Genomic DNA, 26,534 nt, shown 5'->3' with positions numbered 1-26,534 from the left:
ATCTGTCTGGTAAGCGGAGGCCGAAAACACTGCCCTCAGTCAGAAGACAATAAAGTAGGTGGGGGAGAAAAACCACAGCAAATGTGGGACTGCCCAGGAAAAAAAACTTCATTTTGTGATGGAATATTCTGTTTACTTTTTTATGTCACAGAAAATCATTTCTCACGTTTTGAACCCCTCAGTATTTCTCTAGATCCATACAATTTAAAATGTGTTACACTATTAGGAAGAGCCTGATCATAGGCCCAACTCCCAGGGTGAGACATCAAAGCAACAATGTTATGCATCCCAGTCATCTTACTTCTTCCTAAAAATGAAATGAGAATAGAATTCCGAAACGTGTTCATGGAATTACGTTATGTTCTAATGCACAGAAACATGGATTTATTTCACTGTCCTACAAGCATTCCGATAGTATTTGGCTCGCTGAAATGAATTTATTGATGAAACCATGTAATTACCTAAAAATCACTCTAATGAAACAATAACGAAAATCTCAAATATTATTGGAGACTTTGTCTAAATTAAATATACTGTTACTATATATGAGTTATTAATAGTGACAGGCAAATATGACATTTCATATTCTTAACCACTGCTGCTAGTGATATAGGAAGAAGAATTTTCATGATTCACAATATGTACAATGCAATTAACGCCAAAAAATGTTAATATTTCATAATGTTTGGTAAAAGTTTCGTATTTCATAAAAGTCTTCATATTTCGTACGATTTTTCCCCCTCTCCATTAATATTTCTACAACTACCAATGAACCAGGCTTTCCAAATATTATAGGGAGACAATAGAGTCATTTTCCAGGAAACACTTGAAAAACTTAAGCCACCCATTCCAGGATTCCCAAAGGCAATCATGAAAGTCTTTTCAATGTTGTCATATCTACTTATATACATGTAAATTAATGTTTTAAACTGGTATCAACCACCAATTTTGCTGACTACTCAATTTCTTCCCTTATTGCAAATTCATGAATTTTTCATCACACAAAATAATTAACTCACAGAATGTGTAATCTTCTGTCATAAGATGTACAAAAGTTACTTGGTTAGTATTGTAACCCGTGTTGAGTGCAGCCATTGTATGAACTATTTACTTCGCTCTCTTCAGTGTACAAAATTAAGTTACCTAGTTCTTGCATTTACGAAAAATTTGATAATTTTGGAAGATTTATTTTATTTTATTTGGTAGCATATTAAATACAAACAAAACTATTAATCTTCAAAAGCTTATTTCGTAAATATTGATGTAAATCTGCTCCAATAATTTAGGAACAAAGATATTTTAGCATTGAAACATTTAATATTTTTCCACAATAAATTTCATTTGGGCAAAATGTCCTTATTGTGCCACTCTCAAATTATTATGATTTGTAGAGTTAAAACTGACAATTCTGTGTCGAATTAAAAATGACTTAACAATGTTCAGACACTATACAGTAACTGAATAACTATGCATACTTTCCTTAACTACAGGACACGACTGATTACATGTACCTCCTATTTATTATTTTTCATGAGTTTTTAACCTTGTATTAAAAGTTTATACATGTTATTCTTTGTGAACATTATGATACATTTTAGTTCTTGTTAATTAAATTTTGTTCTGAAAATTCTCATTTGAACACACTCTACACACAGGTTTTCGAAACCTGTATTACTGACTTATTACATATTTCCATTCTCTCCTTTCGTATTTGTTTTATTCTTCATACTTCGCAATTATTCATGTCTCTTGTACTATAGATCTGAGTAATTAGAAATGTTTCGCTGTTATGATTTTTGTAAAATTTAAACTTCCTTTCCAATAAGCAAGATCAAAGTTGGTTACTAATTTAAAGCTTTTATTTGTATTCTCTGGACTATATTACAGAACTTGTGAAAATTTTGCACATATCAAAATACATAATTACAACAAGCTACAAGTTAGTTCGAAATCGTGTCTGAAATTGTGCATTTCATATCTAGTAAATGAGCCATTTATGCTATGCTGTGCACCTGTGAAGATACGTGAAACAGTACACAAAAGAGACAAGTTCCCACTGTCTCACATCACATTAGTTCAAATCAAACATTCCTCAGGTTATTTATATGGAAATGTACATGAGTATCTTACTCTGCATTAGTGTCATGGACCACAGGTAAAATATGTACTTTTAATAAATTAATGTATTAAATTAAAGGCAGTATATTTAGAATAATATACACTTATTCTTCCCAAACATCATTTTCTCATTTATGTTTTAACTTTCGAATCATGAAATAGCTACAATTATCATGCTTCTAAACACAAAACTGGCAATTCAATGTACAATTTCGCTCTTCCCACATGGTTTTGAACATTTTAATTAGGTTTTGTGCTTTTTTGGCTCTAGATCATCATTTATTCTAAATTTCTTTGCAGAGGTGTCTTAGACCACTACTGCAAATTGTATGGAAGCGTCTTTCTGAGGCTGAAAAATTATTAACTCATAACAAATGACAAAATTGAAAAAGATATATTTCTCAAGAAATGTTATCGTATTGAATATTAGGCATGTAAGCAAATGTTTCAAAGTATGAAGAAACATTTTTATTTTGTATATTATTCACATTATTTTTAAATAATAAAAAAAAAACTTCAGATTTATTTTGTTTACTGCTGAAGTATCCTGTATTATATCAGTCTCATATTATTTATGCTTCACTGGTATATATGTAAGGTTAGATGCATCATAAGAATATTTTGCAGAAAAAATATGACTAATTAATGCGAATTACTCGTATTTTATGCTCCAGTATCTACAAAAATGTAAACTCTACACAGAATTTTGGGCCACTTAAAACAAGTATTTATAGATACGCTGCATTTCCTACTTTCATAATAACACAGTACTGTGCAAACAAAAATGGACAGTAAGCAAAAAACATCATGTAGATCAAATGGATATTCTACATAAATGATCTCTCAAAATATATATATATATATATATATATATATATATATATATATATGGGACAATACAATGCTAGATAAAAGATGAAACAGTCTATGAATTCTCTTTACACCATAAATTGGAATGTTTGCACTATTTTGTTATTAAAAAACTTTGTAACATAGAAATATTTTCTCTAAGAAAATATTGAGTTAGGGTTGTGAATTTCATACTGTGATCTATTAAACCATAGTGATGATTAACATAATTCTAATCATCTCATTCGTAAGAAGATCTCCATATCAAAGAGGCTCAATAAACTATTAACAGCAAAAAGAGATTCCTTGTTCTACAACTGGTATCACTTTCCTGATTTTATTGTCAAATGCCTGGCATTAGAAAACAACAACTACTTTCCTGACTAAATGAACACTGTGCCTATATAACGAAATATACTATTAAAAGCTTTAAATGATTTGTTACAATATGGCAGCTAGAGTCTTAAAATGTATATATCAGCTGAACACAAAATCATTTTATGTAAAAACTTATTATTAGAAATAATCTACAACTTTTACTCAACATGTAATCAATAGTGTTAACATTTCCTACAAGTCTGAAGTCAATATTATGTGTTTGGCAATTTGAAAAGTTATTTCTGCAACATTAGTTTAATGAATAATTTGTGACACAAATTATTTAGATCTAGTTCGTGATGGTTAATGATGATATTTTTCTGTTCGAGATTATGTTTGCTATATTTCAGCTACTTAGAAATAGTCTGACCTTTTGATGGGGTGCAATGCGTGAAACGTCAACTTGTGTTCAAATACTTGTGATAGTCTGGTGATGCTTGTTTCCAACATGAATGAGATCATATCATCATCTTATAACTTGGAAAGGATAACATTAGCAATAATTTTATTACAGAATAGGTTCCAAATATAATTTTAAATGACATACTACATAATATAATGAATTTATAATTTTACGAAATTATCACCTTTTTCAAATAATTTTTAAAATGTTCCTGTTCACAGACAGTTCGAATTTCCCACTGTAAGGAGTGATAATAGTACTGCTGATTATATCCCATGCAAACTGTCATAATCATCTTCACTGTTGTAATTTTTACCAAAATACATAGAGCATGACTTTTTTCTTATTCATTAATCATAATTTGTAACAATCTACAAAACTGTAAGAATGAAAGACTTTGTGAATCTATTCAAATTTTTTATTGCATAATGAGAATCAAGAACATTAGTTTTGTAAAGATCGAAGTCCAAACCTTTTTGTAACATTTTTCTCTACACTATATTTATACTGATGTTGATCTGTAAGAAATTCCATATCTTGACATGGATCTCGACATAAATACATGATAATGTATGACAAAAATACAGATATTCGTTTATTAGGGCATACCTAGAATTTTGTTTTAAAAATACGAACTTAATAACAATTAATTTGCTTCATAGTGTGGATGTCCATTGTATACAGAAGTACTGTGTTACTGCACCTATTGTAAACAACCTAAACAAAATGTGAACAACTCTCATGCCAAATTCACGCACAGCCTCGTTTCCAACTTTAAGATACTAAATTTTGAAATATAAAAGGGCCAAAAATAAAAAAAAAAATGTCCTTACATTCTGTCCTATCACTACGTGATGGTTTTAAGTCCCTACATTATAGTTATCCATTGCTATAAATAAAAAAGAACAAAACGAAAATATATTATGTGTGTGACTCGTTTTTAAAGGGGTCAGAGGGAGGAGTTTAAAAGGATCTTTCAGAATGCTTTTTAATAATATGAAAGGAACAAAGAGAATGCCTTGGCTTCTCAGAATAACTGTGAAAATAATTTTTCTCGTCAGCAGCAATCGTAACAAAGAAAAAAAAAACTTTTATTGAGAAGGCATTTTCAATGTGTCCAGTACTCCAGAGATTCCACATTAAAGAATCCTGAAAGTCCTCAAAACAATGCAATACTACTTGCTATATTTTTAAAATAAAAACAATTCCCAAGGATATGCCTGCCATTCATGTGAATGCAATTTGAATGTAAGATTTTAACTAAAGAGTACATTGAAAATTTTACTTTACACTTAAAACACATGAATGCCAGAAAACCCTTGAAAATATGTGCAATTTTGTTTTGTAAAAATAGTGTCTTTATTTTTTAATGTTGCAAAACTGGTAAATTCAATCACGTAATAATACACAGTTTCCAACACATCTTTAAATGTGATAAAATCTCTCAACTACAAACTATCTGTACATGCTACCTGAGTAGAACACTTACAACAACCAAACCCAGCTAAGCGATCCAACATTCTTCATAACATTCTTTATAATAAAGAATGAACACACACCAAGGAAAATATAACTGACTTTATAAAGGAAACTGGGAAGAAATTACTTTATTCATAAGCCAGTATGACCAAGATCAAACAAATTATCACTTCACACCAAGGAATATGTGAACGATGATGGTTGTGGAAAGGTCTCTTTATTTACCCGGTTTTATTTATTCTTGGCTTAAACTGGACACCATGTTTATTGTAAAACTTTAAATAACAGACTCAGAATTCAAGACATCATGCTAAACCATGTACTGATACTTCTGCTTTATTTCATTTTGTTAACATGGTCAAAAGAACAAAACTTTATTTGAAGTTGACAAATATATTTACATCAAAGCTTCATATATACATATAATGAATATGCATACAACATACTCGGGCTGAAGGTATGTGAAAGGACTTTAATTTTCTCGCGGCTTTATTGTTTTTATAAAATATACACGAGACCTTCTAATTTGTCCAGAATGAAAGCACAGAATAAAATATATCACAAATGTGCTATGACCAATTAAATAATGTAAAAAGTAAATGAAATGGACAGCTTCTTACCCGGCTTTATTTTTCTCACTGACTGTCCATCACAAAGAAAAGCTTATTTTATTTTTAATATAAAAATAACATGTTTTACCATTTTTAAAGAGGTGTTCATTAAATCAAAGTCAATGCATAGGAACTTTATTACCTCAATATAATATGTTGGACTAGAATGGGAGTTAGGAGATCACTTTTATTAACAGTATGAAAATCACCGTATTTATTCAAACTTCCCAAAAATGTGAAATTATCTTCATGTAAAGTAATGTACAGTTATCCCACTTTTAATATTAAACAGAAGCAGCTTCTACGTATATTAATCTCTTCCAGAACTTGATAAAGCAACAGACCATAGAATACAGCAAATTCCACAAGGAAGAAATGTAATCATATACTTCAATAAGAAATGCTAATAGGAACATCTGAAAGATAGTGATACAAGATCAACAAGCTCAAATAAAATAGACTCATCATGAAGAAAGACTGATAGAATTTCCATCTTAGTGAGGGTTAAGTTGGTATTATCACTTCATTCATATGATCATCTGTATAGTCATCTATACGCACAGCCAAATAACATATCAAGTTACCAATAAAATTATCTCAGACTTTCTCACCACCAACTACCATTCTTCCCCATTCAACTCATCTTACATGCATCCACTAGAGTTTTTCTCTCCCTTTAATTTTTTTATCTCAAATTATACTAACGCAAGCCACATTTAAACACCACATACATTTCATGCACCACAGAGAATGATGTACCTAAGGATCATATCGATCTGTATGTATCTATATATACAGTATATCAGTATGAAAAAAATATATATATACAATACATTATGTCATATAATATATATCATGTCACCAAAAATATATCTAGAAAGTCAGAGTATACTAATTAGATGCATATAAAAAACAAGTAAAAAATAACTAAAGTCAAACATACCCTATGACAAAAGCTTCCACAAAAATGATTTATAGTCAAGAAATCATATCAAAAGATGAAGTTTTTTTTCTATTATTGTATGGTTTTTAATAGCGATAGAAAATAAAAATCCACTGCATTTGTGAAGTCACTGAACTTCAATTTGAAGAAATATTCTTGGATTACTAGGCAATATCGAGAAGTGTTCTGTACATGTTATATCATTCATATCAAATCAGTAATAGCAATAATCTCTGTTACTTGCAAGTAAACTTTCTGAAGCCTGAAATGTTGAATTCCACTTATCCTACAGACTGTCAGTCACTTCAAAATGGATCGAACATACTAATTATATGATAGTAGCATTAAAAAATGCAATATGGAATGTCCTCTTAGTCCTACAGCTATATCCTCTTAGGCAGATACTTTGTTAAGGCAATTGTCACACTTCGAGGAAGTCCTGCTCGACTAAAAACTAGGAAAATAAAATGCAATTGTACTGCAGAATTAATTTAAAAAACGAAATAGGAGAAAATGCATAAGAAACAGACGTGGGCATTCAATTATGACACACTGATCAAAATACCCCTCATTTCTCGTGAAAAACAACAACTGAATAGACTACAGTGGACTATAGTGGACTTTATGTTGTCAGCAAACAGCTGGATACATCAAGAAGATTGATCTATTAAAAGGGATAGAACTTAACACTATGGAGACCACATTCTGAATTCTGAAATTTACCATAGGCTATATTCAAAATCTACCATGGGTACTGCAGTGAGATAAACATACTGGCACGTTGTAATAAAATGGAGAGATGTTATATTACTGCATTAAAATAAAAGAACATGAAAAATATTACAGTGTATAGACAGACTAGAGAAAAATTAAACAAAGCCATCATGAAACAACATTTTACAATGTAAACCCAAACAAAAAAGAAAACTGGCAGACAATATTCAACTAGAGATTAAAACAAACCCTGTGGTGGTAGGGTGGCGGTACTGACAATGATGAAGAAGAAGATAACCACAAAAAAGTGTCACTGAATGTAGTGATATGTACAAATATTGAAGGATACAATTTCCAAATTTTTTTTTACTTATGGCGGGTACTTGACTGTTCGTCATTCACCCATATGAAGCCAGTTGTGTAGACCAGTTTACCTACAGAGTCAACTTTCAGAATTATTTCCACCGTTACATAGAATAAATTAACAACTGGGTTATAAATAAATAAACAAAGGATATGAAAGAACTGCAGTCGCCTATTCTAAGTGAATTTACTAGAAATAAAAGTTGTAATTATTGCACGTTTATAATAAGTCGACATACTCTGAGCTATCTAATTTTCCATAATTTTCTCATTTGGCTGTTGACTATAGTGGATTCTCTCCAACATATTAACTATATAATAATTTATTTCCAATTTTGATCTCCTTGGTTTTTCTCTTCTTCTATGCAACTACTGATATGTTTTGAAATGTTTACAAAACATTCACCCACTATACCAAGGCTTTGAAATGGTTAGTTTAGTGTGAAAGTTACTTGAATGTAGTTCATTTGGATATGTCCAACATTCTAGCAGTTATGTAAATAAATCTGGTTTTAGTTTTACTTAACAGTGTTTTTATCAAATTGTTTAATTTGTAATTCTGGTTATTAATGTAAGTCTAATTCAGAGATGCAAAACTGTGCTACAATTGAAGCACACGTCATAAGCCGAAACATGTAACTCATCCCTTCCCTTCAATCCTTGCGTTATTGTATGGTAGGTGGAGAAAGAGGAGAGAACGGTGTTTGCCAAACGTCACAGAAACGTCACTGAAGGCTCCGGCCTTGTGAATGGGGGAACAAACTCTATCCCCATGTTTCCATCCCTTTCTTCCCCAGTTCTGCAACCCTGGTCTGATTGGTAAATGAGACATTGTTGAATTTCCACAAATGTATTTCAGAATTTTTATGAAGACATATTTGGGAAAATAATGAAGGTAATTGCGAATTTAATTACGAAAAATTAGAACACAACATAAAACTGAATCTGAACAGGGGTGAGATGAAGATACACTAGGAAATACAGTGTTGATGATAGAGAAATAAATGTAGATAATGTATAGACTGCACTGAAGATGAATTGTACGTAGAAAAAGAAAAAAGAAAAAAAATTAACATACTTCTAATCCTAAATAATAAAATTGTAAAGATGCAAAAATTTTCTCTGGGCTTAAACACATTCCACAAAATATCCTGAATGAAATCTGACCTTCTGAAAAATGTATAACCACTGAGATGATATATTATGAAATTGTAGGTGTTTGGATTTTTTTATTGTTGGCATTAAGGAAGAATATCATTCTAATGTATAGTTCATTCAATATCATGAGCAACATTGCAGTTGGGGTTAAGTCTTACTGCTGCCCTAGTCTCTGTGTCCAAGTTGGAGTGTGAAGTTGTAACTTGAGTTTACAATCATCAGGAGTATGTACCAAAACTGTCGGCCACTGTAGTATGTAAAGCATTACTGGAGTGACGAAAAGTTTAAAACTTGTTCACAACTGATTCAGTATGGTCCTATCTCAAGAGACGGACGAATATTTATTATGCGATTGTTACATGAAAGATGTTCGAATCCAGCAGTGAGGAATTCCATAATGTCAGTAAGTGTATAAAGCGCTCGTCAGAATCCACAGAAGAATTCGAATAGTCGCTCAGAACAAGTTTGTAACGCTCAATTCTCATAAGTAGTTTTTTTCGTGAATAATGGTTGTTAATGATGCACTAAGTGTAATGTTTGTACTTGTATTAAAATCAGCACACGCATCTGATTGTCAACCTTGCTCTAAAAATTAAGAGTATGTACAGTACAATGTGTTTTTCTCATTTTTTAATAATTTCGTATTTGCTGGTTACAACCTTGTTCTGATGGCTATTCAATTGTTGCTCAAATAGGCGACATGGGCCCTGATTCACGTAAACCAAATAAAAAAAAAAGTAGTCCTGTTTATGAAAGTTGGTGTATTTTGGAAATACATCGTCCAATTTGTTGTGTTCAAGCAACTCCATCATAGTGGATGAATAAAAATTATATTATGCAGTTAAAGAAGAGGATCCTACATTTCCATATGGAAGAACTATTATTTATGACCTCCTCACAGGGTCTCTAGGATTTCCTTCCAGTAAAGGTTTTAGGGAGCAGTAATATGGAATATTCTGAATAAAAATGTTCATATAAATATGTGTCCAATCTTCAATGAGTGTGCAGATACAGCTGTTTGAATGTAACGAAAAATAAGCCTTACAAGTGGCAAGAAGGAGAGAGAGATTTTATACCTGTTTTTCATTTATATTATATTTAATGTTATAGAGTAATTGTGTTTACATGCATACCTATTACATATTAATAAAATGTTCGTAATTTTTGTTATTAAATTAAGATTGAACAAATAAATGCATATGTATTTTATGTTCAGCAGTGGGCCTAACATATATTATGTGCTTCATTTATATAGGATATTAAATGATAAAAATGAAAGATACAGTATGTAGACCTCATCAATTTTTTCCGTGGCTGATGATAAAGTCAATGAATACCTACAGGTCTACAGATTTGAACAATCCTTACACTGTACATACAGTATGCAGTAGCTGGGATAGGAGTGAAGGCTGGGGAGGGGGGGGTGTTTGTTTTGCTTGAGTGGAGGTATTGCTGCTCAAGGTGCGATGTCACAATATTGAATGAACTATACTTAAAATGTGGACAAATGATTGCACTTGTTTGTAAACTCTATGGGAAGGAAAGTGTTACAACATATGGTCTTTGTCTCAAATTGCAAAAACAATATGGGACTATAAATGAAATGCTACGCTCATTTCAAAGTCAATTTTTTTTTAATTGGGTTATTTTACGACGCTGTATCAACATCTAGGTTATTTAGCGTCTGAATGATATGAAGGTGATAATGCCGGTGAAATGAGTCCGGGGTCCAGCACCAAAAGTTACCCAGCATTTGCTCATATTGGGTTGAGGGAAAACCCCGGAAAAAACCTCAACCAGGTAACTTGCCCCGACCGGGAATCGAACCCGGGCCACCTACTTTCGCAGCCAGACGCGCTGACCGTTACTCCACAGGTGTGGACTTCAAAGTCAATGTTCTTGAATTAAATTAAGATCATATAATGTTCTAGGAACTCATTCCCGACATCATTGTGAAGAAAAACGTTCATGTATACATGTGTCCAATTTTGAATAGTTTAGGAAATAATCACAGATTCGAGATTGTGAACTTTGCTCGAAATGTACTGCTTGGAACAATGGACAGAGTATTCCACAAAAATTAAAAACGAACTGTGAATTGGTTCCACTGTTGACAATTCTGTTTGGTTTACAACAATATACGTACTACAATGACATGCACAGTTCACTCTTGCGAGTCTGTGTGCATTGCTGAAGAAAGGGGGGACTTTGAAAACCAGCTTCATACAAAGCACTGTGGTGAGTAATAATATGACTGTACTTTAATACATTTATAATACATCCAATCTATTTTCCAAGATATTTAAATCCTTATACCTTCGTAAATTTCATTTTCATATTCGTATTTCAGAGGCGTATAATTTATTCAATTTAAAAAAAAAAAAATATGACATGTTTACATAAACCTTTTCAATCACAATGATATCATAAATCAATTCCTAGAGTATTGCACGATCTTGGTGAATTACCCTGTATAGCCAAAGCAAACCAATAAAATATGGACTGCACATGTTTGCATGTGTAATGTAAGCGGCAGCTCCATGTGAGCATGTTGAGTTTTAATAATGGACATGTATTGTACAAAGTTTTATTGTATTTTGAATCATATATCTTATGAGAAAATAAATTAATAATTGTATTTTGCATGTTGTTGGAACAGAAATCATTGAGAATTTGTAGATAAAATAACAATTGAGAAACATCTTAATTAATTACTATGATAGGAAAAACGTCAAAATCGGTTGCTATGGTAGGAAAAAAAAAAGTGTTTTTTTTTTTTCTCGTTATTTACACTCACTTTAACATCTTTGATCGTATCGCGAGTTAATCTTTGGTTCAAATCTGAAGGCTGTGTACTATTGTTGAAACTGGTTCTATTGTTGTGAACTAGATGGCGACTGTATATGTATTACTGATTTATTATGAATATGATTTCGGTGATGAATGAGGCCGGTGATATTCAGGGATGTTGTGGCCTGGCATTTGCCTAAATATAGCCTATCCCACATTGATGTAATAGGTCTGATGGTGGGAGCACGAGGTACCATACCCTCCTTCTTTGCCAACAAATGTAAAAACCTGGGGCTAACACACAGCATTGTGAAGGAAATAGTCATTAGTGCCCTCAAAGGATCGGTTCAGATATTGAGAAATCATTTGTATGGGAGTGATAATGGAAATTTCAAGTTATCTTAACCGATGGCTGTTGATTGGTTTAGATATCAATGCCAATACGTAAATCCGTACTATTATTTTTCTCGCGGTATATGGCATTCATATCATTCTAACATATCTCATGATATTTTTTTCCCCTTTCTTAACTGTAAATGAGCACAAACGCTACTTAGGTGTAAATTTTCCTGACATTTTGTATATTTGATTCCCTCATTGTTTCAAATGCATATCATTTTACCTTTTAGGTCTGTTTCCAAATTATATGTAATACGCTTTGTCAAATCTGGCAACCTTTTCATAAGGGAAGCTAACTTTCTTCTTCTTCAAATTCAACCCGACCGGGAATCGAACCAGGGACCTCTGCATAAGAGACTAGCATGCTAACCCCTACAACACAGAGGTGGTCAAAAGTGTTTATTACAAATGGTACTGTCTGAGATTAATTTGTAGAAATGGAATGCATTGAAATTCCTAACAAATATTCATAGAGGCAGAACAAGCAAGCCAAAGAGCTACATCAGGAAAATCGCGAGACCAATATTATAAGGAGCTGACACTATTTAATGAATGGCGAAAAAAGAAGGCGGTGAGTGAGATATTAAATGAAACGGTTGCGTAGCTCGTTAAGTGTAAAATAAAAGGTGCTACCTTATTAATTCGAAACTTTACGTACATAGATGCACCTTTGTTAAACAATCTTTATGATTCAAAATATCATAAAAACATTTTACATAGAAAACATTGAAGTTTGAAGTAGTGGACAGCTTGTCTGACTGCGAAACTAGCAGGCCCAGAATCGAATTCCAGTTGGGACAAGTCACTTGGTTGAGGTTTTTTCCTGAGTTTTTTCTCAAACCATTACAAGCAAATGCGGGTAAATTTGAGCATCGAATCCTGGGCTTATTTCACAACCATTATCACCTTCATCTTCATCCATCCTGCCTTGTTCCATACTCATGTCATCCTATCATACAGGGCTATAGAGGATTTCACATTAAGAAAAAAGCATTGAGCATATGGGGCTATTCCATCAAATGACCAGTTGCCATAGAAATGCCAATCTACCACATAATGTCTACAATGTACTAGGTAAGGCTCATGAAACTAATGCTTTTTTCTCTTAACGTGGAATCATCTATAACAGAATTCGACCTAATGGGTGCCCCAACCTCAGAACAGAATTCATTATAATCACCAAAATGTAGGCAAGAGCGCAAATGCCTACACACCAAATGTGTCACATTAGCAAATAATAAAACATTAGAAAGCAAGCTTCAGAACATAACAAAATTTCGTAACAAGAGTGTAAGTACCATTATGCTGGTCACCCACTGTGGTCTCCTGGATTTATTTCTGGTTTATGGGGAGTACAATGGGTCATTGATGCTAGTGCTTTAGTAGATGTCTATGGCCTTACTGAGGAGGAAGAAGAATAAGTATGAGTGTGCCCCATCCTAGATTAAAATCCTAACATCACGACATACCTCAGGCTGAATACTTACGGCAGACATTTTGACAAAAGACATGAAGGAAATCACATCAGAATTTTTATTCCAATAAAAGGAATATACTGTATATTCCTGGATTCTCACTCAACGATACGTGTCAGAGGAAGAATTGTTTGTATGCATCTTAAGTCTGATTAGTGTAATATGTTACTAGTCAGCGATATAAGCAATGGAGGGAGAAAGGAACTGGCTACCCTACCCCATTATCTCCTGGCCTAGTTCCCTGTGATGCCTTAACGGTGTCACTTATGTGGTTCAGACCTGTCTTCAGACAGTTAACTAAACAACAACATCACAAAGATATTACATTGATGTCTTATGTCACAAAGTGCAAGTGAATAATTCTAGTATCAACAACACATGAGATACCAGATTCTGTGATGGACAGAAGTCTACTCTACAGTGTAATGCGAAATAACTTCATACTACTGGAATGATGCAAGATGGCAAATGTAAGTTCCAGAAGTCGAACATTACCAACCAACCAATAAAGGAGACAAATGACGAAACAGGAAAACCAGACATAATACTGTGTCAATAAAGTAGGTAAGATGTGTGTCCCTTATTCTGTATCAAAAATTGCCAAAAGAAAGATATATGCTGAAGAGAAATGAAGCTCTTAAATAACGAAGCAGTTTTCTTTATGTAACTTGAGCATGGACTTGGTAAAGAAGTGTATGATAGGTCCAGAAGACAATCTCTACTCTGTGACATTAAGAATTCCCTGATAATTCGATATGGTGCAGAAAGTGACGTTCAAGCTAGTAGACAACCAATGCATAAAAGAAACGAGGGTGCATGCAATGAATGTGGAAGAAGAGAGCATTCAGAAACCAAGTAAAACGTAGTAAGTATATTACTAAACAACTGAGAACAAAAAAATCTTGCACCTCAAAACTTAAATATTATACACATTTAATGAAACAGATTTTTGATGAGTGAATTATAAAAAAAAAAATATGGTTTATTTAACGACGTTCGCAATTGCTGAGGTTATATCAGCATCACTGGTGTGCTGGAATTTTGTCCCACAAGAGTTTTTACATGCCAGTAAATCTACTGACATGAGCCTGTCGCATTTAAATGCTATCGACCTGGGCCGGAATCGAACCTGCAACCTCGAGCGTCAGCGCTATACCGACTATGCTACCCAGGCCGACTGAGTGAATTATATGTTGAAACAAAACCAATGTGCGAATTATCATGTAAATATTGGATATGCAAGTGATGAAAAGTTCAACTGTACAGAACAGCCAAGTTTATTTGAAGAAGGAACTCATCATGAATTTTTTGGAATATATTACAGTAAAATCTCGTTAACACACTCCTGCTTATAACTAATTTTACCCTATTGTAACGCATCCTAATCCTAATTAAAATGCTGTAACAAAGAGAAAAATAGAACTGAATATTCTTCAAGGAAAATTAATTTTCTTACGCTGAGAGAAAAATTCGTGTATTAAGTTCTCACATTTAGATAATAATATATAATTACGGAAGAAAAATGTGATCTGAAAAGTCTGAATAAATACGGTCATGTTTCACTGTTTTATATTAAGAATAATTCTAACATTAAAAAAATAACTGAGAAGCGCATACTGAAGAATGGGTATGTTATGTTATACTCTGAAACTGAATAGATAATTTTTTTTTGCCAGTGTTCAGAAATAATACCACGTTTTCCAACAACCACTATTTAATTAAGTATATTATTCCTGTAAAAAACATGCTTATGAGGATAACTGTGTTTCAATATTGAGTTCTAGGATTAAGGAGTTGGAAGGGCATCCTTTCCTTTATTCCCAAAAAAGACAACAATCAATAAACCACCAGAACATTACTACCAATAAATATGATGGGTGGGAAAGGTGAGGAACAGTGTGAATGAAGACATGAAGAGAGGGCGAACAGTTGTGTTATGCTTGTAGCAGAGAGCAGTGCCTGTACCTGAGACCTCGGATTGCCTCCTTATGCGCCTGGAACATCTTCACGTTATTCATATTACTCTGCCAGTACTTCACATAGCCAGCATGATCACCTGTGACCATCCAGACATCATTGTGGGACCACACCATAGTTCTCACGGGGCTGTCATGGGCCTGAAACAATCAGAGGTAATTTTATTTTAATAAATTATATTTTTTCTCAATGCTGAGGTTTCCTCTCCTAACTTACCATAACTAACAGTGACTGAGTCATAACATTACAACAAAACAATTCTGCTTAAGCACGAATGGCTTGTGTTGATCTGGGCAGCTAAGCAACTAATAAGTTGCGAACTCCTTGAACTAATATTATAGATTTTTATTAATTTGTCCTACAGAATAATATCTGTAATATTGACAATTAATATTTGAGGAGAAAAATTCGCTCCGGCGCCGGGGATCGAACCTGGGTCCTTGGTTCTACGTACCAAGTGCTCTGACCACTGAGCTACGCCGAACTCAATCCACAGCATCGGACCAAACCCTCCTCCTTCAATGTTTCCCTTTGTGGCCTGACTCCAAGTTAGGCATATATGTTGACGTGTAGGGAAACATTGAAGGAGGGTTGGGTTCGGTCTGGTGCTGTGGATTGAGTTCGGCGTAGCTCAGTGGTCAGAGCACTTGGTACGTAAAACCAAGGACCCGGGTTCCATCCCCGGCGCCGGAGCAAACTTTTCTCCTCAAATATTAATTGTCAATATTACAGATATTATTCTGTAGGACAAATTAATAAAAATCTATAATATTCTTATAGCTGCAGTACATATGTCTGTACAAATTACTGTGCACTTAACTGCGGAATCCTGGCCAAACAAGTCACTCAGCTGAGTGCGCTCCTAATATAATGGCAGTTGACATTGGACATACACGTCAACATATATGCATAACTTGGAGTCAGGCCACAAAGGGAAACATTGAAGGAGGAGGGTTCGGTCCGGTACTGTGGATTGAGTTCGGCGTAGCTCAGTGGTCAGAGCGCTTGGTACATAGAACCAAGGACCCGGGTTCCATCCCCGGCACCGGAGCGAATTTTTCTCCTCAAATATTAATCCTTAAACTAAGTCACATGAAAAGGGATATAGTTCGACAAATTGGGAAAAATCTAGTCTGAGTTAATGGAAGACTGAATAATACAGAATTTACTGGAATGAAGTTATTTCGATTAATGAAAAAAATGCCTGTATATATTGTACAGTATAGTTGTTTAATTATGTACTATCCTAGTACTTAATTATTCAATTTTACAAACATATGAAACATAAAGCATTAATTTAAAAAAAAAAGAACGGATTTGAAGTTATTTAGTCCAAGTCAATTACTGCACAGGAAGAACATACCGTAACTATCTTTTACAAACATAAGAAACACAAAACATTAATTAAAAAAAAAAGGAATTTGCAGTTCTTTATAATTATCCATGGTGCTACAGCCCTTGAAGAGCCCAGACCGACCAACTCACTGCTGATCTCACATCCACATGCCGAAGCAGAGGTGGACGATCATCCAACCGCAATGGAGGTATCGTATGGTTAGCACAATGATCCCCACAGCCATTATAGTTGGCTTTCACAACTGGATTTCGCTACCTATCATAGCTCCCCAAGTGCATCACGATGCTGGGTGGACACCAGTCCCCTACACTGGTCGAAATTTCATGAGAAAATAGAGAAAATTTCTTCCCCCATGAGGACTCAAACCAACGCGCATTCGATAATGCGAGTCCTAGGCAAGATGCCTTAGACCACAACGCCATGGCGCGGGACCATTGCAGTTCTTTAGTTCAAGTAAATTACTGCAAAGAAAGCAGCAGCACCAGCAGTAGTAGTAGTAGTAGTAGTAGTAGTAGTAGTAGTAGTAGTAGTAATAATAATAATAATAATAATAATAGTAGTAGTAGTAAAGGTAATAGTAATTATAATAATAATCATCCGCGATGCTACAGAGCCCAGACCGACCAGCCAGTTGCTGGCCTCATGTCTACATGCCGAAGAAGAGTGGACGATCATCCAACCAGAATGGAAGTATCATGTGATTAGCATGATGATCCCTCCCCAGTTGTTAAAGATGGCTTTCGCAATCGAATTTTGCTACCTATCGTAGGTCCCCAAGTGTATCACAATGCTGGATGAGCACCGATCCCATACACTGCCGAAATTTCATGAGAGAATTTCTTCCCCCATAGGACTCAAATGGTGCATTCCATAACTTGAGTCCTAGGAAGGATGCTTAGACCACTACACCACGGTGCGGAACAAAATCAACAACCCTGCCGGGAAGCGAACTTACAACCTCTGATTCTGAAATCAATGTGTTTGTTTCAGCTGATTTATAGTGGGAATTGGGAGATGTATTTTTTTTTTTTTGTGTGTGAATTGAAGTAATTGTATCAGGACTACAATAAATATGTTGTTGTTGACCAATGCTAAGGATCTTGGATTTTTTTCATTCTCCTCCAGGCATCCCAATAGTATTTGGTGAGCTGCGATGGTAAATCAGCATCTATTTTCTTTATTGCTGGGCACTGTAGCAAATGTTCATTTGTGACAAATGGACAAATGAATTTCTGAAACTTGTTGCAGGCATTACCTTTCACGCAATATACATGTATTAAAACATTAAAAATGTAGAGTTGATAAATTACCTGTAAAATTGTTTCGAAGTTGAAAGTAAGACCATTCCAGAGAGTAAATTCACCACTGGATGCTCCTGTCACCAGACGACGGCCTTCAGGAGTCCATGCCATGCAAAATATGGGACAGCGCATTTTATTGGTGGCAGTCTTCACAAAGCGTGTTGTGACAGAATTGATGGCATTGTCAATATAACTAGGCGGTGGCTGCAGGTCAGGGTAATATGTTACATCAGGCTGCAATGCTCGTCTATCCCGAAAATCCCTCTGCCACACACGACACTGTAAAACGAACAATGCAAGTTGTATGTAGAATTAAAGCAGTCAAGTTAAAAGTGTTGTGTTATTGTAACTAAATAACTGACTAAATACATTATTTTGTTCAAAACATATATTTAGTCATTTGATGTTCAAGATGGAAGTTACGAATAAGAGCGGTAATGTAGACGTGTATGGTGTCAGCGAAAGAAATGAAGGCAATGTGAGCCAACAGCTGGGAAAGCTTAAGGTGCACAAGAAAGTCGATACGGATAAGAAAGAGAGGTTAAGGGTAAGAAGTGAAAGTATAGAGATGGTAAATAGAGCAGATAGAGGAAATAGGGCGGGGGGCAGCAAGGATAAACCAGCATACAATCTAAGGAAATGGTGTGTCAGTGGAATGAAGGATTAATTAAGGGTGCAGTGAATATGAGTGAATAGTGTTTAAGTATGAGAAGGGTCATGATGAGTTATTTAATTAGTAGGAATGAGTAGGACGTATTGTAAATATAGGAAGAGTAGAGGAGCTATAAATAGGACTGGACTAGATAGATATCAGTAGGACAAAGGAGTAATATAGATAGATGTAAAGCAAATAATAGAGGGTAGGCCTAGTTAAGATTATAGTACAGTAAAATGATTGTAGTGATTTGTAAATAAGTTGGGTCTATGAAAATGCAGAGTAGAAAAAGTAATTGTTATGTTATTAGGAATAGGAAATAGTAGAAGATAGGATTAAAAGGAAAGAAGGAATATTTAATAAACGCAGAAATATAGGACGTGTGGTGAACGAATATGAAAGACATAGTGGGTGAACATTAAATGATGAAGAGATGTCGGTCATTAACATCTGGTATTGTGCAAGTTGGCCCGAATACTATAATGTGAAGGGCCAGCAGGACCAAAGGTTTGAGTGAGAATAAACCATACTACCATACTACCATACAAGATGGAAGGTAATTTTTGAAATCTTCATATTCAAGATTCATTGTTTGCATACAAATACTAAGGAACAAGTCAAATAATGTAGGCAATGAAAACCTACTATTCAATGCAGAGATGATGATTGGCAACTACGGTAAGATATATTTTTTTAGTTGGTTATTTTACGACGCTTTATCAACTGCTAAAGTTATCTAGCATCTGAATGAGGTGAAGGTGATAATGCTAATGAGGCGAGTCCGGGGTCCAGCGCCGAAAGTTACGCAGCATTTGTTCTTAATGGGTTGAGGGAAAGCCCCAAAAAAAACCTCAACCAGGTAACTTGTCCCAACCAGGATTTGAACCTGAACTCGCTAGTTTCACGGTCAGACATGCTAACCATTACTCCACAGTGGTGGACAGGTAAGATATACTCAATCATATATCAAATATAAGAATTGACTTCAAAATTAGGGTTTTAAATTCTGGCATAAAGAATACAACTTCCAATACAATATTAGAAATTAAAAAATTATCAAGGCCATTAGACTAAAGAATGCTTTGTTGGCAAAAATCACCATGTGAAGCTTTGGTTGCACCAGTCTAATCTACAGTCTATACAAAACTAGCGGCTTCTAAGCGTCACCATGGCAACCGCTCAAACTAGCCAATCAGAGACCATGACAACAGGCTGATGTTGCCGACTGTTTCATAGCGAGCACGTGCTATGTTCGGAAGTGTTGAATCTTTGTTACTCTGTTACGGCAAGTATTGGTGTTCTGTCATGTCTATATTGTTTTCGTAGATATTTTGTTGTTGATGAAGGTAGAATTAGTTTGAGTTTAGTTTTAAATTTAATTCAGTTGTGAGTGTATTTATAACGCGATTTATAGTGTCCATGTGTTTCGCTTATACAATGTCGCAAGGCATCACTCCTGCAGTTAGTGGCACAAAACGAACCACGAGCTCAGAGGGAGAAAGGAGTGCTAGAAGGGACAGCAAGAGGTCTAGAAGTAACGGAAAAGGTGCTCCTCTTAGAAGCCAGGTGAGAGAAATGGTTTGTAATGTGCGGGACTATTTCGAGAAAGAAGATACAATGGAGGGCCTCTTATTCTTGTACAACAGGTGGTAAATAGTACTGCAGAGGCTCTCAAAATAGAAAAGAATGCCGTCGTTAAAATAGGAAAGGAGAAATTTAAATTGAATGAGCAAGACGATGGACCTTCCTGCCTTGAAATCCCAGGAAAGAAAAGGAAAGTGGAAAAGCAGGTGACAAATTTAGATGACTTTCAGGAGAATGCAATCCGGTGGCATGTATATTTATATTACAGACGGGAGGAGCATCCTACATTAAAAAAGCTGCAAACTTCGCTTCGAGATGCGGATCTTTTCCACGGCAGTGTTTCTTCTCTGCACAGTCTTAAAGAATTTAGGTTTCAAGTATAAAAAAATCAATGGTCGTAAGGTATTAATGGACAGAAATTATTGCTTACACACTATGTACCATATTTGCATTCAGTCATAAGTTTATTATTATTCACAACTAGAATATGGAACATTTAAAAAAAATCTTAATAGTACTACAAAGTCTTAATTATAGTCACAATCTAGCTAAAATATATACTACAGAAGAGTTTTACAATACACTAGTACAACACAAGGGGTTTGTATCGACACTTAATACAAGACAGAAATATTCATGCAGCATTGGTGAATGTCATAAATTCACCTACAGAACAGAAGACGTGAGAAATTAGGTAGGCCTACTTCTTTAATTTGGCCCTAAATAATCTTATGTTTTGAGATTGATTTTTTATATCCATAGGGAGACTATTAAAAATTTGTATTGCCATATACTTAATGCACTCCTTTTTGATAGCATGATAGACTTGCAGATGGAGAATGAAAGTCATTTTTTTACTAGTATTTATGCTATGAACTGTTGAATTAGTTAATGAAATGGCAATGGAAGGTATAAATAATATTTTATGTAATAATTAATTTCTCTTACGAAATAACAGTTTGTTCAGTAACTACAGGTTTCATTTTCAAGTTCATTCCACACATAATTGGCTACAAAATAGCTTATCATCAAGAAAATCACATAATTTGATTTTGACTAAATTCCTGTTGTATTACTGATTTCAAATAAAAACTCATTAATTAGTTACTAAAAGTTATGGGTATAAGTTACAATAGCTGTAGAAAGCCCAAAATCAGTTTTTGTTGCCAATGATGCTGAAAATGTATATTTTTGTGAAAAATCTAAATTGACTTTCACAGCATCAATAGGCTATATCTGTTTCTCTGCTTCGTATAGTAAGGTAAAAGTTTGAGTGTGAAGAGTGTAACTTCAGATTATGTAATATCTGGGTCTTTCAGACTAATAATTACACCAAATTTTATGAATAGTCTACAGAGGACAGATGAACTCTCAGAGACAGAAGGCATCTCTTACAAATGACACACAATTATCTTTCTGTTGCAGCATTTCTCTCTAAATATTTGAGGCATGCTTTCTCCAAATACTTCAAAACTCATTATAAGAAACAATTTTATATGACTGCAAGGTCAACTGAGAAGTAATTAGACTAAAATATAAATTGAGTGCACACCAAATTAAATAAATAGGCCTATCCTTGATGGCTTCACAATTGTAAATAATAATAATAATAATAATAATAATAATAATAATAATAATAATAATAATAAAATCCGTAGCACGACAGCCCATTAAGGGCCAAGGTTGATCAGCCGGCTGCTGATTTCACATTCACATTTTTCAAAGAGGTGAATGATCATCCACTACATATAACGGAGATGATCCCTCCAGCTGTTATAGCTGGTTTCCGTAACAGGATTTTGTTTTCATAGCTCCTCAAATTCATCATCATCATCATCATCATCATCATCATCATGATTCCAGTCCCATACGCTAGCCAAAATTTCATCAGAAAAATCCTTCCTCATGAGAACTCTAACAAGCGCGCATTCTGTAATGTGAGTCCTAAGTATGATGCCCTAGACCATAACACTACGGCATGGAACCTTCACAATTGCAAAATTTTCGAAATAGCCTGTATACAAGCATATTAAAATTTTACATTGAGAACATTAAATACCATTGTAGCTACATGTTGCATATTCAGCTTAACGAACTATGAGCAAATTTGTTCACACCAAAGAGTAATAATTAAGGTACTTAGTGAAGCTGAACCATGAATCAAGCTAAAAATTGGGAATGCTTGGCTAACTTACTTGTGTAAAAAAATTAGTGATTAGGGTCATAAACTTCATTTAATGTCGGGCAGCCTTCACTAACATCCAAACATCATTACACGAGAGACAATACGAAATACAATAACAACAAATTACAAGTTACGTTGTTAATAAGCCAATTTTAAAATTACTACATATTACATGCACTGATCACCACCCGGAATTTGACTTTTCTCGAAGGCTAATATAGTAAGGTAATTGTTAGTTCTACTGTAAATGAGGTTACTACTTAAATAGCAATTACGTTAATTCAGTTTGGGCAAATCATACAGTGAAACAGTAAGTTAAATCTGCATTGATGACACATCAATAATTGATGTTAAGTATTTCTTCCTGTTAACACGTCTTATATGGGGTTGCTATGTAGTGGCGGTGATTGGTGAACACTTAATCTTGTTTAAAAAGGATCTATAGACTAGGCCTATAGAGAGTCATCAATGCAGATTATTGGATGAACTGTAAATATTAACAACAAGAAACCAAGAGATGTCAGTAATAACCAATGTGTAGGTCTAGGTGCCTGGCACTCAATTACCTACACAGAAACAAATAACCTAACCGGTTTGTGTGAGTGCTCTGTATCAGCTATCTACGGTTCCTATACGGCCAAAAATACTTCTACACAACCAATACTTTAAATTTAATATGCAAATACAAATCAGAAATGGGTGTACCAAGCATGCAATATACTACCTATACTTCCTAAACTGCAACATAAATTACATCAAATATCCAAAGAGCCGTTCAAGTAATATTTACCTCCAACATTTTAATTATTGCAGAGTTGTAATCAACTGTTTTTCGCATGACAGACTTGCGAAGCCTTTTTCCATCGAACTCACTGTCTGGTCCTCCAGGTCCAGGACGTGGGTAAGGTCGGAATGGTTGAAAAAAGTGACTTCGGTAAGCACTCCTTTCGCCATGGAATCGATGTTGAGAGAAATGGGGCACAATTGGCGGTGGAACTGATATATTTGGGATTGGTGGAGGAGGTTGATTAAACTGTACAGCTTGCATTTTGGTTGAAATAGTTATTACAGATTAAATACTAAACTCTTCATAACTTCATCCATTAGTTCGACCCCAGGTCAATCTTTGAATCCTAATACCTACGTCATAATTCCCATCACATATTTATAGCAATACAAAAATTATTCCATGACTCTGTCCATCTACTCCATGCTTTACAACCAAACGTAAGCATGTTTAAACCAAATCGCCGCGTTTACAACTAAAGGTTATCAATATTTAATCATAACTAATAAATATATCAATTCTGTTGTTTATAGATATACAAGCAACACTTTATATAACTTCTACAACATGTAATATGGAATAAGTTCTTTATTTTAGTATCAATTTTATCCCAAATGCCAACTCCTCACAAAACTCTGCCATTATACTACTATATACAGATAACTACGCATGCGTGAAAATTGGTTGCTGGAACACCGGACTCAGGTCACAAAAAAGTTGCACGAAGTTCAATACTACCACCAGATGGGAGCAACATCGCATTCTCATCAAAACTTAAAATTCTTAATATGCAAAGATTAATAATTTTATTCGTTATATTTCCACTGATGGAATCATTAATTCATTTGCTCATCTGTAATATATAAGATAAATAATTCAATTCTTCCTTCAATTTCTATGCTCTACCTACAGACTTACTATAGTCACGAAGCTAGAGTTTATGAGGGTATTATCACAGTCTACTATATACAGTCGCGAAGGTCAATACGTAGTAAATATGCAAACATTAGATAGTTGCTCACCACTAGGATCGCTAATATCGCCTCATTACAGGCAATGCAAAATAGTACCGTCACAATCTATTGTTTCTAGCACCCTCAAAACTCAAGCTCGTGACTGTATATAGTAGACTGTGGTATTATTTCGCATTGTCTGTAATGAGGCGATAGTAGCGATCCTAGTGGTTAGCAACTATCTATGGATGCATATTTACTACGTATTGAACCAACGAGCACGTTCGTATTGAACTTGGTGACTGTGTACCAACGAGTTAGAAAGAGAAAGACAGTCTTCTCTTTCTAACTCGTTGCTGTGTACACTAGACTAGCACAGTTCTATTTTTTTTGTAATATTACTCTCCCCCCCCCCTCAGAACTTTTTCGGAGTCAAACCTGTTTCTAGCTGTCATGTCGTCTACATACACGTTAAATTCTATTTTTGATATGTGTAATATGTTTAAAAATGTTTTTGGTACACCTATAAAACATACTCCTGTTCAGTTTTCACGTGATATTTAGTAGCAATTTCTTTTCGTTCAGATTTTGAATTAGGCAATCTAGGTGGAATTTCTTGATATCCCTTAGAGTTAAAGCAACACAACAGATGATTTTACCATTATGGTTTCAAACAGACATCACTGGAGGAACGCTCGCATTTATGTCTAAAATAAAATATAGACTATTCGGATATCACTACGTTGCTTCTTTTGAATTTATCTGTCGCCAATAGCCAAAGCCATATGAGCCAGCCAAAATTTTGTCCCTTAGGAGTTCTATTACTGTACATATTAGTAAAATATCTAATTTTAGACCAGAATATCAAATTAAATTTAAGCACAATGAATTTTATTAAATGATTGCAATCCTAGATTGCAACCCAGGCAAGAATCGAACATGCACAGAAAATCTTACTAATTATGCCACCCAGATCAGCTCATTTCTAAAAGTAGGTAATAATGTAATGTTAAACATTTTTGTTGCTTGTTATTACCACTGTTGAAACACTTGCTACAATTACACCATTTTACAGATTCAGGTAATAATAATGGGTACGGTAATGTACACTTTGATGTAGCGGTGACATTTAAATAACCTTCAAATCAGCTGTATGTAGGCTACTGCACACCTGACTCCAATAATAGTATGTATCTTTACTTCGTTGCAGCTAACAAAAGACAAAGAACCTTCAAAATCGGCGAGAAGTAAATATTTGCAATCTTCTTTCAATTCGGTACAAGATAAGTTTTGCTTGAGACTTTCCATTAAAGATCCATAAACCCAGGGATAAGAACGAATTTGGTCGAAACTTTATGGAAGGATCATGCAAGTTTTTGATCAAACTTTATAATGGCATAGGCGAGTTATGCATTTACTAATGATTTTCGAGATCTCGTAAAATTGTAAAAATGCAAGTTCTGATGTAGAAACAAATTCTATACTGTAGTAAACAACAACAAGTACACAATATCGTGCGTAATTCTTCCTTATTCTTTAATTATGGACAAGGCGAATTTTGCATCTAATAGCATCAATTATTCCCTGTATAATACAACGCCAGAGGCCATAATTAATTTACAGCTTTCGCTAAGATTACGGTATTTAACTATTTACCTTTTGTCATTCAGGGGCATAATTTTGGTTTTTCCTTGAGAGAGCAAAATTATTTGGGAAGACCTTATAGTAGTGGTCGGCAAAGATGCATAATAATATGGAATACATGTACGTAATGTACGTAACGATCCCAACAGTAGGTTTTTTCCTTTCTCTCCTTCCTTCCACCTGAAGACGAAGGGCGAACCACCCTTCGACACGTTGTGTCTTAATTTTTGATTGTGACAATCAGCAATGGAAAAAGTCCAAACCCCTCACCTAAACAATATGGAATACAGCCTACAAAAAACTGCAACGGGAAAGGTCAGGAAAGATGGAAGTATAAAAGAAGTCACAGAACACCTTCACTATTGCAAGCACAGTCTAGTATATAGTCACTAAGCTTTAGTTTATGAGGAT

General features: G+C 34.4%; 1 protein-coding gene across 1 annotated transcript in view; it reads right to left on the bottom strand.

The window, feature by feature from the left end:
- LOC138712494 (pre-mRNA 3' end processing protein WDR33-like) overlaps nucleotides 1-24,207 on the bottom strand; it is a 76,021-nt gene extending 51,814 nt beyond the window's left edge. Inside the window, exons 1-3 of the mRNA XM_069844370.1 lie at nucleotides 23,530-24,207; nucleotides 18,325-18,594; nucleotides 15,646-15,797 (exon numbers count right to left, since the gene is read on the bottom strand). Of these exons, the coding sequence (XP_069700471.1) occupies nucleotides 15,646-15,797; nucleotides 18,325-18,594; nucleotides 23,530-23,787 (680 nt within the window). The 5' untranslated portion in view covers nucleotides 23,788-24,207. The remainder of the gene's footprint in view (nucleotides 1-15,645; nucleotides 15,798-18,324; nucleotides 18,595-23,529) is intronic.
- Nucleotides 24,208-26,534: the final 2,327 nt, after the last annotated feature.

Source organism: Periplaneta americana, chromosome 13 (assembly GCF_040183065.1).
Source record: "Periplaneta americana isolate PAMFEO1 chromosome 13, P.americana_PAMFEO1_priV1, whole genome shotgun sequence".
Classification (NCBI taxonomy): Eukaryota; Metazoa; Arthropoda; class Insecta; order Blattodea; family Blattidae; genus Periplaneta; species Periplaneta americana.
This window is presented reverse-complemented; position numbering and strand designations above follow the sequence as displayed.